The following is a 12,440-nucleotide window of genomic DNA, read 5'->3' as shown; positions in this document are numbered from 1 at the left end:
CTCCCCAAAACTAAAACCCCTCTAAACCGTTGCAAGAGTCGAACGAAGCTTGCTGAGAGTTGGAAGCCTCCCTTCTATTTGCGATACAAACAAGAAGAGGCCTTCCGCCTTCACAACCTCCAAATTTATCGGCGATTTCCACAAACTATCACTCATTTTATTATACTCTCAGCTCTTCTCTTCTGCGTCTCGCCTTCTTTCTCTCTCTCTCTCTCTCTCTCTTAATCTCCGACGGTTTACCTTTGTCTCTCTGAGAGGTTTTTGTGGCGATGGCTCAAGTGGTGGCTACTCGGTTGATTCACGGTGCATTTGTTGCGAATCCTGGGTCTGGATCTCTGCAGAGCCGAGCCGAGAGACTGCGGCCGACTTCTGGCTTCGAGGCTAAGGTTTTTGCACAAACCGAGAAGAGAAGCAGCCGCGGAGCTGTGCACGTCAGCGCGCCGATCACGGCGAGGAGATCTAGCGGTGTTGAGCCGCATGTGATTCCAGTTTCTCCTGAAGACGTGCCAAAGGTTCTGAGTCTTTCTTTTTTGTTCCTTTCTTTGCCAGGGGGTGGCTGGGGGGTCTGAGTTTAAGCATGGTGGTAAGCTTATGTTGCAGATGCTTGGTTCCAGCTTTATTAATGTTTTTTGTTTGGCGAAGTGATTCTCCATTCGTGTTGGAGATTTAGCTTCTTATGCATGTTCGAGGCTTTATGGACTATATTCAGTTCTGCAGTCTTAATATCATTTGAGGTTGCACGAATAAAAAGAAACGATCGCAGCTTAATTTAGCTGACTTAGCCTGGGTAGCTAACTTTTAGTTATTTATTTATGTGTCCTTTTTCGTTTTTCTTGAGTTACCCTATTTTCGTGTCATTGAATTTGGCTTCAGAGTTCGAGTCTGTGAAAATGTACTATGTAAAATTAAACTTTAAGAGTGTCATTGACAATATTTACTTGGGCATAACTCACACTGTTGAGGTGATTTGAACGTCTGTTTGGTGGCTAAACCATCATTGTGCAGATATGGATTAGTTATGTAATCTTTACCAAAAAGCATCAGCATTGCTTTTCTCTTGACCAGGCAGAAGAACAAAATCAATATTTACAGGGGATTCCACAAATTGGCGAGACATCAGTGGGTATATGGTCTAAGCCTACGGTGAGGCGCAAGACAAATATTGTTTGCACAATTGGCCCCTCAACCAACACCAGGGAAATGATATGGAAGCTGGCAGAGGCTGGAATGAATGTTGCTCGTCTTAATATGTCCCATGGAGACCATGCATCTCACCAAAAAGTAATTGACTTGGTTAAGGAATATAATGCCCAAGCAAAAGACAATGTTATTGCCATCATGCTTGACACTAAGGCAAGTCTTCTTTTGGGATGTGAACCATACATTGGTATCCACTCTTCATACTAGAAGAGCTGTATGTGAAATGTACGATACGGAATTTCAAATATCACGGCTAAGTAAATATTCATGTGATGTTTTGAGTGTCTAATGTATTTGTTTTCTAATGCCTGATGAATTTTGTTGACAGGGTCCTGAGGTTCGGAGTGGCGATTTACCTCAACCCATTACATTGACAACTGGCCAGGAATTTACTTTCACAATCCGAAGAGGAGTTGGCACAGCAGACTGTGTCAGTGTCAACTATGATGATTTTGTTAATGATGTAGAAGTTGGAGACATGCTACTTGTTGATGGTATAACCTATGAATCCTTTAATTGTGCTTTTCATCAACTGCAGACTATCTAGGAATAGAACATTTGAATCATCCATCTTGATGGAAAGTGGAGTATTGTTCACTCATTTTTTATTATGTTGTCCAAATTTTTTTTAGTGTGAAAATTTTGCATTCAGAAATCAAACATTTTGAATTTCTTCCTATGTGAAATATCTGTTTATCTGCTCACCAGCTCATACAATTTCTGGCCATTAAAAAGATCTTGACGTATGTGACATGTGGGCATGTGTACGCCTTTTAGATACTATGTTCAAGAGGAAATTATGATTCTGCTTTTATTCTTACTTTGTTAGTGACTATCGGTTTGCAGGTGGTATGATGTCATTAATGGTAAAATCAAAGACGGAAGATTCTGTGAAATGTGAAGTTGTTGATGGTGGAGAGCTTAAATCCCGACGACATCTTAATGTTCGTGGAAAAAGCGCAACACTGCCATCCATAACTGGTTAGATCAACAATGATACTTCTTACATTAGGATGATTTATTTCATGCTCAATAACAATGTTGTAAATGCATACTTGCCAATGTTGCTTCAACTGATGGGTATTATTTTATGTCCTCTTTCTTGCTTTGGGTGACAAATGGGATGATCCTTTCATGGTGACTTATAACAGAAAAGGACTGGGATGACATAAAATTTGGAGTGGACAACAAAGTTGACTTCTATGCTGTTTCCTTTGTCAAGGATGCAGCTGTAGTCCATGAACTGAAGAATTATCTGAAAGGTATATTTCAAGTACTAGGTCATTAATCACAATACATCTTGGAAGGCGTAATTGTATTTTGATGTATAACTGCTGCGTCTTTAGTTTCAACTATCTTAATGTTTTTCCCTGCAGATGCTGGTGCAGACATTCATGTCATTGTAAAAATTGAAAGTGCAGATTCCATACCAAATCTGCATTCAATTATAACTGCATCTGATGGGGTAAGAATATGAATATTTATTCCCCTGAAACCAGATGAAACTGCTCGAACAGCAAGATGTTCGGCTATGATTTAACAGCTGCTTGTCTCTTTCTTGATTCAGTACTCCCTTTTATCCTTCTACCTTGATGAATCATGCATATCAAATTAATTCCGCAAGCGAATATCTAAATGCCTTTTCTTTCTCAGGCTATGGTTGCGAGAGGGGATCTTGGTGCAGAGTTGCCAATTGAAGAGGTTCCTTTATTGCAGGTAGTATACTGATATGTTGTTAAGGAAACATATACATCTTTCCCCTGCCTTTATCTAGTCTAGAGCCTGTGGAACATGGGTAGCTGGATTTTCTAATGCTGGTTACATTATCTAGGCCATAAATTGATTTACAAACGCAATTTATCACAAATGCAGGAAGAAATTATTAGGATATGTCGTAGTATGGGGAAGGCAGTCATAGTTGCAACAAATATGCTCGAAAGCATGATTGTGCATCCTACTCCTACCCGAGCAGAGGTATCAGATATTGCTATTGCTGTTAGAGAAGGGGCAGATGCTGTTATGCTTTCTGGAGAAACTGCTCATGGGAAGTAAGTAACCATTTCTTTGGTATAATAATAGGGCAATTTTTTCACATACTTTTTTATGCATTTGTAAGGCTTCACCAAATAATTGAATTGATTTAGTTTCACTTCCGTGTTAGGTTCCCACTGAAAGCAGTCAGGGTCATGCACACAGTCTCTCTGCGGACTGAAGCTACAATGGTTGGTGTACAAACTCCAGCAAATTTGGGCCAAGCCTTCAAGGTCAGCCTATGTTTACTGCATACATGCTCCGTCACGCAAGTACATGCATGTACAGTCACTTACATTTTTATTGACCTATCATTTCTGTTCTCTGCAGAATCATATGAGCGAAATGTTTGCCTTCCATGCAACAATGATGTCTAACACCCTTGGAACTTCTATTGTTGTCTTCACTAGAACTGGCTTCATGGCTATTCTACTGAGCCATTTTCGACCATCTGGCACAATTTTTGCTTTCACAAATGAGTGAGTCATGTGAATTTACATACACAAACTGCTTTTTCAAAAAGCCAATGTGTAAGCAAAAGAGGTGAATCTCATGCAATTTAAATGCATGTCGGTGTCTTATCTAATAATCAAGTAGATCAGCAGGTCCTCCTTAACATGATTACTTTTGTGTAATAAAATGATTTTTCCGGCATTTCGAATACTTAGCCTTTTGGCAATTCTGCAGTTCTATTTGATTGATATATTTTATATAACTGTTCACAGGAAGAGAGTACAGCAGAGATTGGCCTTGTACCAAGGTGTTTGTCCCATACACATGGAGTTCTCTGCTGATGCTGAGGAAACATTTGCCAACGCTTTGGCTTTGTTACAGGTGAATACTCTTCTCTGCAATTATTTAAAAAAAAAGAAAATTACTCTTCTCTGCTGATGTTACAGGTGAATACTCTTCCTGAACTCTTCTCTGCTGAGTTTTGACTGTCAGGTATTTTAGACCAGTTTAACAGAGGCAATCATAAAATAGTAACAAAGAATTGATGGTAGATGAAGTTGTATTTCACAACCGGCCTTTAGCAAGAAACTATTTTCCAGATTGCAGTAAAGAATATATTAATTAGGGTAAATAGATTTTACCCCCTCAACTCTTCTCCAAGTCGCATTCACCTCCCTAAATTAATATACGTTAACATTAGCCCCCTTGATTTAACAAAAATACCCCTTTGCATGCCATATATATTTATATGTTCCTACTATATTTTAAATATTTTGCACATTAATTTACTATAAGATTATGTTTTACTTAGAAAAAAAGATATTCTTAATTAAAATGTGGAAAGAGTAATTAATAACTTGAGCATTATTGATCAAATTAAAGTAATATGTTAGTATGATATATACAAAACAAATACTAATCATTCAGAATTTGTTTTATTCATTTGATCTGAAGAAGTTATTAATTAACTAATCAAATATTCAAATGAGACTTGGCTATTCTTGACAAATGGATAAATATATTTAATTAACTTAAATAAAAGAAAAATTAAAAATTGAAGAAATGTTACACATTTTCGAAAAAATATGAATAAATACAGTTTTGATCTAATTTTCGTAAAAGATATATATTTGAAAATGAGATGTAATTATTCATCTGTGTCTATAAATCGTTAGATTGAGTAATTGATAATTTAAGTTTTTAAAAATTAATAATATCTTTTTACATTCGATGTTTTATTTTATTTATTTTACTCATATATTAATTAATCCTTAGTCTTTGAAGTTTAAATTACTTAACTGATAATTACTTTTTTTTTATTAAAATTAAAATATATTTGATTTATTTGAGGAATACTTTATGTTGAATTTAAGATGAAAGTTTTAGAAAGTATTTGTGCTTTAAAAAAAAAACCTATATATATATGTATACTAGGGCAATTTTGTCCAAACATGTAGTCAAGGGGGTTAAGGGGTATAATTATTAGTTTAGAAAGGTAAACAGCACATGTAATATAGTTGACGAGGGTAAAGTGAATTTAACCCTAATGATGATAAATAATGGTTGATATGTTGTTCTATAAGTTCATTTCAATTTGATGCAAAAGAAGGACCCAAATAACCGTATTTTGGTCTGACAGCACTATCCCTGAATTTTTTTTTTCAATCATGTGTTGTATGATTGGCATCTGTTTCTGTATGCATCTTCATTGCAGTCTGCTTACTTTAATATGTCTATTTTCTTATGATAACCTCTTGCCAAAATGTAGAAGCAAGGAATGGTGAAAGAAGGCGAGCAGGTTGCACTTGTTCAAAGTGGTAGACAACCTATTTGGCGGTTCCAGTCCACCCATAATATTCAGGTGAGGAAAGTATAGATGGGAAAGGAAATTAGAATCTATACCATGGCATTACGTTGACAGTCGATGCATAGATTGGAAAAAGAGTGTGGTGATGCCCTCGCTTGATTGATGCGTCTTGGATGCTTCAGCTTTTCACTTGGGGGCATGTGCTGTGGTGCCGTAACCATAAGTTATTTACTTTAGCTGAGTTCATTTCTTTTATATTTTGTACTTCTCCCCCATCCTTTTGAACTTCTACTAAATGGCACTGGGGTTCCTTGAACTTGTTACGGATTTGTCTGGTTGAGTGAAAGTAATGTGAGAGGTAGAAAGGTTGCTCAGTTTGTCGCCTGTCTGCTTCCTTAGCACTGTAACTTCTATTTTTAATCGTAAATGTAAAACTTAGTTTATGGAATCTTTGTTCACTTAAAAAGATGCCCTCGTCCCGTTTATCTTTGTGTTAACACGGCTTTCGGTTTGGATTTAGACATTGGCAACTTTCGTATCCTTGGATTAAAAATAAAGTAAATGATCATGAGGAGTTTCTAATCTCTAAATAAGAGATCTGACTGGAGGTGGTTCAGCACAGATCCCTGCAAAAGCCATAAACTGATTTTTTATCCTTCAACTAGGTCTCATCTCGTAGCAGACCACTGCGGATAGAAGGTATTAAACCAAATTACACAATCAGAAATAATGAACACCACAACCATAAGAGGCCATTATCCAGCAACCATTCAACGACATAGACAGAACAATACTTACAGCAATTATGTATTCACAGGAGACACATGATAGTTAAATGTATTCACAAGAGACACATGCAGTTTAACTATAACATAATGTAGCCACCCTACCTACCTAGATTACACACTTGACTTTAAAATTTCTTGAATACATCTATACCTGCTGCATAAATCAGAGACAAATACCTCATCCACCATGACCAGACCCAATAACTAACAAAGTACAGACTCCTCAACTTGAACCAACAGACAACTAAAACACAACCAACATAATGGCGTGAGGGATTCTGTTCATACCCATCTATGTGACATAGGAAAAGATTTCTCTGGCACCAATTCACCACTGTTGTCTTGAGTATTATTGCTTGTTGCAAAGGCTGTCCCTCCTTTAAGCATTGCCATCAGGCTACCTCCATGCACCCTGCCTTCAGGGAGAGAGAGCCGATCCAAGCAAGCATTTCCAACCACGAAATTTTCTTGTGCCATAATTGGCAGAGATATTGGTTGATGTCCATGACTTATTGAACCAACTGATCGTGCCCCATTGTTGTCAGTGGTGCAAGGATAAGGAATATGGGTTCCAGCTGGAAAAATGCCTTTCGTTTGAGTAGATGTGTTAGAACTCGTGTCCTGTGTCGTTGAAACCAACTCAAAGCTGCCATGGATATCTTTTTCCTGCACTTGCGCATTGTGGGCAGCACAGAGGCCAGATTTTCCCCTTGCAAACTTGTCACAAGGAACAGCACCTTGACTGCTGAACTCAGAACCCAACTGTCCCCAAGAGCATCGTTTCCCTCCACCATGCGCCTTGCAAAAATCAGTGCTTCCTTGTGCACTTTTTGGACAGCCTGCAAACTTGCACCTTTTTCCACCACCATGACGGACACAGTAGCTTGTACGACCCCTGGCACTCTTGGTACATCCAGGCATAGCACATCTTTTGCCCCCCCCATGACTAACACAAAATAAAGTTCCCCCGTGAACGCTCTTAGTGCATCCTTCTGATGTACATCTTTTCCCGCCACCGTGGCCCTTACAGAATGGAGTGCTCCCTTCTGCACCTTTTGTGCATCCCAAAACCGTGCACCTTCTGCCACCACCGTGAGCTTTACAGAACATTGTGCTCCCTTGAGCACCTTTTGTACACTCAGGGTATTGGCAGCGACGCCCACCTCCGTGGGATATGCAAAGGCCAGAGATGCCCTCAGCACTCTTACTGCAATTTTCCATCTTGCACCTTTTACCACCCCCATGACGGATGCAGAGGCCAGACTTACCTCTTGCTGCACGAGAGCAACCCTCATGACTACACCTCCTACCGCCACCATGACCTATGCAGTAGTCAGTACGGCCTTCGGCACTTTTAGTACACCCAAGATGCTGGCACCTCCGACCACCACCATGTGCCTTGCAAAATACAGTCCTGCCCTCAGCTCCCTTCTGACAACCAGCTTTTTGGCACCTCCTGCCACCTCCATGGGCAATACAGAGACCAGAAGCACCCCTTGCACCCCTGGTGCATCCTTCAAAACGACAAGTTTTCACTCTAGCTTTGCGTTGTTGCTGTTTGTTAAGTAGACAAGAAGCACTGCCAGCCAAACTTGGTGTCACCAATGCAGTTGAGGGGTTACTAGACACCACTGGATTAGGATTCCCACTGTCATGGACTTGGTCAAATGGGATGGAGATCTCTAGTGGACAATCCAAGGGGGCAACAAGAGGGCCAGTTTTCCACCGAGAAGATGTTGACCCTTCATCCACTAGTTGAAATGTAGGGGTTAAAACTGGTGACTCAGAGTAATTCTGGTAAGGAACGAATCCTTGGCTGCCAGTGGTTACATCAGATTCAGCAGGTCCAGTGGATAGACTTAATTGAAGGTTTAAAACAGGCCTCCGTACCGTAATTGCATTCAATGCCCCACCAGCAGAAACCTGCTTTGGATTGGATGACCTGCAATCTCCTATGTTGAGGTTGATACTCAGACCAAGATCTACAGAAGACTCCTCTTCAATTTCGTTCCCTGAGCATATGCTAGTGCAGGAACTTGATGAACGCCCCAACCCAAGAACCAGAGAAGACCCATCTTTGAATTTAATTGGTCGATCAACAGTAGTACATTTTCTCTTGCTTCCCTTGGAAACATAAGAGCCTGGCAGGCCAGGTGAATCAAAATCTAGAGTAGAAACAACAGTATAGTCAACAACTTCGCCCCCATCTCTTGATGCAGAGGCCAAAGTAGCTGTATGGCCATGGGTACCATCCATGCAATGAAATTCACGACTTCAACCGAACTAAAAGGTAAAATATATAGACACGAAAATAATATAAAGAATAGATTGCTGGATTTCTGTGGTCTACAGGGAAGAAGGAAGGGCCGCACAAGATCTAGTAGCTAAAAATCAACCAAAAGCTTCTGAAGATGAAGCAGCAACCACCACTAACAAAACCTGATGTGTCCTGGCGGTCCATGCTAAGAGCTAAGTATGCAACTTTAGCACTTCAAAAGTTGCAAGAATATCAACTGAGAAGCATTTACAACCGTCTCCAAGTGAAACTCACAACTGTCATCCTGTTTTAAGCAATCAAAATTCACTGTCAGCTGAGAGTTTCATATATAAACTGAGACAATTTAAGTCAATGAAACCAAAATTATCATGAACCAAGACCTTACAAGATAAAACTGATACCATTTAACATTAACTGAAATCCGAAATTAACATATTCCTATAGCTTTCTGCCAAGAGAACTAACTCTAGATGCATGCAGGTCCCTCCAGGCACAAACAAACACAGCGGGAAAAAAGTAGGACGATATACTCAATTTTGCACAGAATTAACTTTCCAGGTGAAATTGTATGCAAATCTTAGATCTGATAATCTACCTCAGGCATACTCGTATAGAAACATAATCCAAGATAACTGAAGAAAGATGTCAAACTGGCACTCTTTTATATTTTTTATCTTTTGCCATTTTTGGTTCAATAGCTGAAAAAGATCAAATCTGTTTTTCCAAGAAAAATTCCCTAATGGATCAGCAATTCACAGGAAAACTGTAAAGATGAATGAACTAGCAATGATCAGAAAAAGAGGACACAACGCGCCAACTAACAGTTTAAATAAAATTCATTCCAGGGCGAACTGTAAATTTACATGCAGTATGTTATCCCTCTTCAAGACATCAACTCCAATCAGTCAAGAATGTCCCGTTAATGGCATTTCTTTTAGAAACATAAAAGTCACAAACTTTCAAGTGAAACCCCAGGTCATCAACCCCTCCTGGCTCCTGCAATCCCATCCAAAAAAATGTAGACTTACCATCCTTGATTTAAGAATATAAACTATATACAAAACTTTTTCTTTTCTTTTTATAGTGAGTAAAAACTTCAATTTCAGACTTTATTATTCATATAAAAAAAGCAATTTCATACGGACAAATTGGAAAAAATCCGGACTACAGAAAATCAGACACAACTCACTGTGAACGCAAAAAGAAAAGGTATTATTTTTTCTTTCTTTATGCTTGACTGACAGTTCGAAGGCACCAATATAAACAAAAACAAAATAAAAATGAAAAAACTAGTCGGAAGAGAACTTAAATTACTTTCCATCTACTCAAATTTCAAAGCAACAGAATTTTCCTCTTTCCACCAACAAGACTTGAATCGCGAACGTGACAAAAAATGAAATTAAGTCCAATCACTCACACAACAGAAGGTACTGAATTATGCTCTTTATAGAAGGAAAAAAGCTCAATCACCTCAAGAAATTAAGGGAAATTGAAGCGGAAACTCAGCACGGAATGCGCCGCTGTGGAGAGAACTAGGGTTTTGGCGGTGCCGTCAAATCCGAGAGTGCTCGAGAAAGACAAAAAGACTGGTGGAGAAAATGAGATGAAAAAAGAGTGAGAATTCAATTAATAGTGGAACTGGAGGCGCATTTTAAGAAATTAGGCGCACGTTTGGTGGGGATATTATGAATCCACCGCGAGCGGCCTCACGTTTCTTCTTATGTGCCCTCGGTGGTCAACGATCTTGCAGATTGGATATACTTTTGCTTTTCACTATTGCCCGCACCCGATTTTTGCGACTATATAAAATAAAATTATGATACAAAATAATAAAAAAAAAAACTTAATTCAAGGACGCCCTCCTAAACTTCGACCTCTTCTAAAAAAATATTTAATTAATAATTATTAATTTTCTCCAATTTATTTTATATAAAATAATAATTTAATGATATTCATGACGTGGCTTATGCTCATCCAAACACGTACACAATACGTGCATGCATCCTGAACGAAGAGTAAGGACCATTCCGACAGAATAAGAAAAGTTTATGGGTGTTTCTGTAATTTTCAGAACTTAGTGTACTAATTCGCGTTCTGACAGAAAGCCAAGACGTTAGCACATGAAAGAATGAATGATGTAACCGCAACAAAATTGCAGATGACGTAACAGATGACGCCAATTGGGAGCGTCCCGTAGTCGCTAATGGTGCGCACCCGGGCCCCACTCCTAATCACTGAAATTTAGCAACTAATTATAATTTCCCTTTTTCCTTTGTCATAATTAGTTGTCATGGCACACCATACATACGTACATATAAAATTTTTTTTTTATATTTTAAAATAAAAATTAACAAAATAGATACATAGATTAGTATTAAATAGGAGTGGTTAAAAAATACAAACCGAATAATTTGATAATTTAAAAAATTAGTATCGTAATGTAACCACTATTTGAAAGTAATTAGGAATTTTTTTTATTAGTATAGATATATAATTAGTAAAGAAAATTACCATATATATATAATAGTTATGTCTTTAATTAATTCTAGAGATAATAACACTCTCCTCCCTTAAGAATTTGGTATAATTATACGTAGATATTTTCGTGGTTTGAAAATTTATATTTAATATACTGTAATTGCTTTTGTCTAATAATTAAGCTCCCCCATTAATCAAAATTCACTTAGTTTACAGATATTAAAAAAGTTAAATGAAAATTGATATTTACCTTTGATCAACTTATTGGTGACTTATTGTGGGTTAAATAAATTATTTTTGACTAAATCATCCTTTTAAAAGGTAAAAATGTACCTCCTCACATACATTAATATATAAAGATGCACAATGATAGTAAAAATATTTATTTACCTGTGATAAATCAATAATAAGTCAATCGAAAATAAGTATCCATTTTTTATTGTTAATACCAGTAAATTCGATAAATTTTGACTGATGTGGAGACTTATTTGTTAGATGAAGCAAACCCTAAATGTACTAGATAAATATTCCAAACGACATAGAGTTTACATATGATTACGTCAAATTCATAGGAGAAAAGTGTAATTATTCCTTAAAATTAACTAATAAAGTTATATTTGAATTAATAAACTTTTACCATATTAAGTGCAATCAGAATTTTCAAGAAAAATGTAAGTCGACGAATAATTCAAGTGTTTACATCTGTAATATAATTAAGACAAATAATTCATATAATAATAAAAATAAGCAATTATAGAATAATTATAATTATTGCTTATTACATGATTAGTTGGATTTGATTTATTGATATGCATATTTGATCCTTTTTTAATTTAAATTGGATATTCAAAATTTCTTTAAAATGAAGGAATCTTAGGGGACCAAAAACAAAAACAAGTGTGTGATATTAATGAAGGCGAGATTTGCCAGCTAAAAAGAGACTCTCAAAATCCTCAGCCAATAAACTATTTAGCTAAGCCTTCATTACCTCATAATTGTTTCCTAATTATTCTATAATCTCCCACTTTTCATTAATTATATATATTCAATAATATTTTTACTCGTTCCTTCAAGAATTTTACATATTTATGATGATATATATATATATATATATATTGTAAATTTATGCATTTTTGAAATGTATCATAAAAAATTAAAGCAAGCAAACGAGGCCTAGGTATGTGGGACGAAATTATTATGTTTGACTTAGTATTTGGTGAATAAACACATACACTCACCAAGTGGTACAACTTGGAAAGAGGAGAGGAAACACCAGGAATAAAATCCAACTTTAATCAAATCAGAATTCATCACATTTGGCAGGAAATATATACTCTTTTGCAGAGCCTGGATTTGCAGTCAGCTTAAACACCAGATAAAGGGACACGTCAACTTCACCAATTAT

The 12,440-nt window shown here is 37.1% G+C and overlaps 2 protein-coding genes across 3 annotated transcripts; one reads left to right on the top strand and one right to left on the bottom strand.

Annotated features, from left to right (window-relative positions):
• Positions 1-5: 5 nt before the first annotated feature.
• LOC105160405 (plastidial pyruvate kinase 2) lies at positions 6-5,939 on the top strand. The gene is made up of 12 exons (XM_011077767.3): positions 6-512; positions 1,066-1,353; positions 1,529-1,694; positions 2,047-2,181; positions 2,352-2,462; positions 2,577-2,665; positions 2,854-2,916; positions 3,073-3,248; positions 3,362-3,464; positions 3,562-3,710; positions 3,957-4,065; positions 5,453-5,939. The coding sequence occupies exons 1-12, from the start codon at positions 270-272 to the stop codon at positions 5,558-5,560; spliced, it is 1,740 nt and encodes a 579-aa protein (XP_011076069.1). The 5' UTR covers positions 6-269; the 3' UTR covers positions 5,561-5,939.
• A 307-nt stretch (positions 5,940-6,246) lies between these two features.
• LOC105160403 (uncharacterized) lies at positions 6,247-10,186 on the bottom strand. Of its 2 annotated transcripts, XM_020693377.2 has the most exons (3): positions 10,028-10,173; positions 9,421-9,553; positions 6,247-8,840 (listed from the first exon to the last, which is right to left on the bottom strand). In XM_020693377.2, the coding sequence occupies exon 3, from the start codon at positions 8,533-8,535 to the stop codon at positions 6,562-6,564; it is 1,974 nt and encodes a 657-aa protein (XP_020549036.1). In that variant the 5' UTR covers positions 8,536-8,840; positions 9,421-9,553; positions 10,028-10,173; the 3' UTR covers positions 6,247-6,561. The 2 variants fall into 2 exon arrangements, with proteins under 2 accessions (XP_020549036.1, XP_011076067.1); XM_011077765.3 differs by lacking the exon at positions 9,421-9,553 and having other exon boundaries at positions 10,028-10,186.
• Positions 10,187-12,440: the final 2,254 nt, after the last annotated feature.

This window comes from Sesamum indicum, linkage group LG4, assembly GCF_026168435.1.
Source record: "Sesamum indicum cultivar Baizhima isolate 11 linkage group LG4, ASM2616843v1, whole genome shotgun sequence".
In the NCBI taxonomy this organism is placed as follows: Eukaryota; Viridiplantae; Streptophyta; class Magnoliopsida; order Lamiales; family Pedaliaceae; genus Sesamum; species Sesamum indicum.
The sequence above is the reverse complement of the archived record's forward strand: the minus strand, read 5'-3'. Positions and strand labels throughout refer to the sequence as shown.

Excerpts from the sequence above, each read along its gene's own strand:
- LOC105160405 (XM_011077767.3), top strand. The coding sequence starts at position 270 with ATGGCTCAAGTGGTGGCTACTCGGTTGATTCACGGTGCATTTGTTGCG. Across the intron at positions 513-1,065 it reads CTCCTGAAGACGTGCCAAAG|GCAGAAGAACAAAATCAATA; the intron begins GTTCTGAGTCTT and ends TCTCTTGACCAG. Across the intron at positions 1,354-1,528 it reads CCATCATGCTTGACACTAAG|GGTCCTGAGGTTCGGAGTGG; the intron begins GCAAGTCTTCTT and ends TTTTGTTGACAG.
- LOC105160403 (XM_011077765.3), bottom strand. The coding sequence starts at position 8,535 with ATGGATGGTACCCATGGCCATACAGCTACTTTGGCCTCTGCATCAAGA.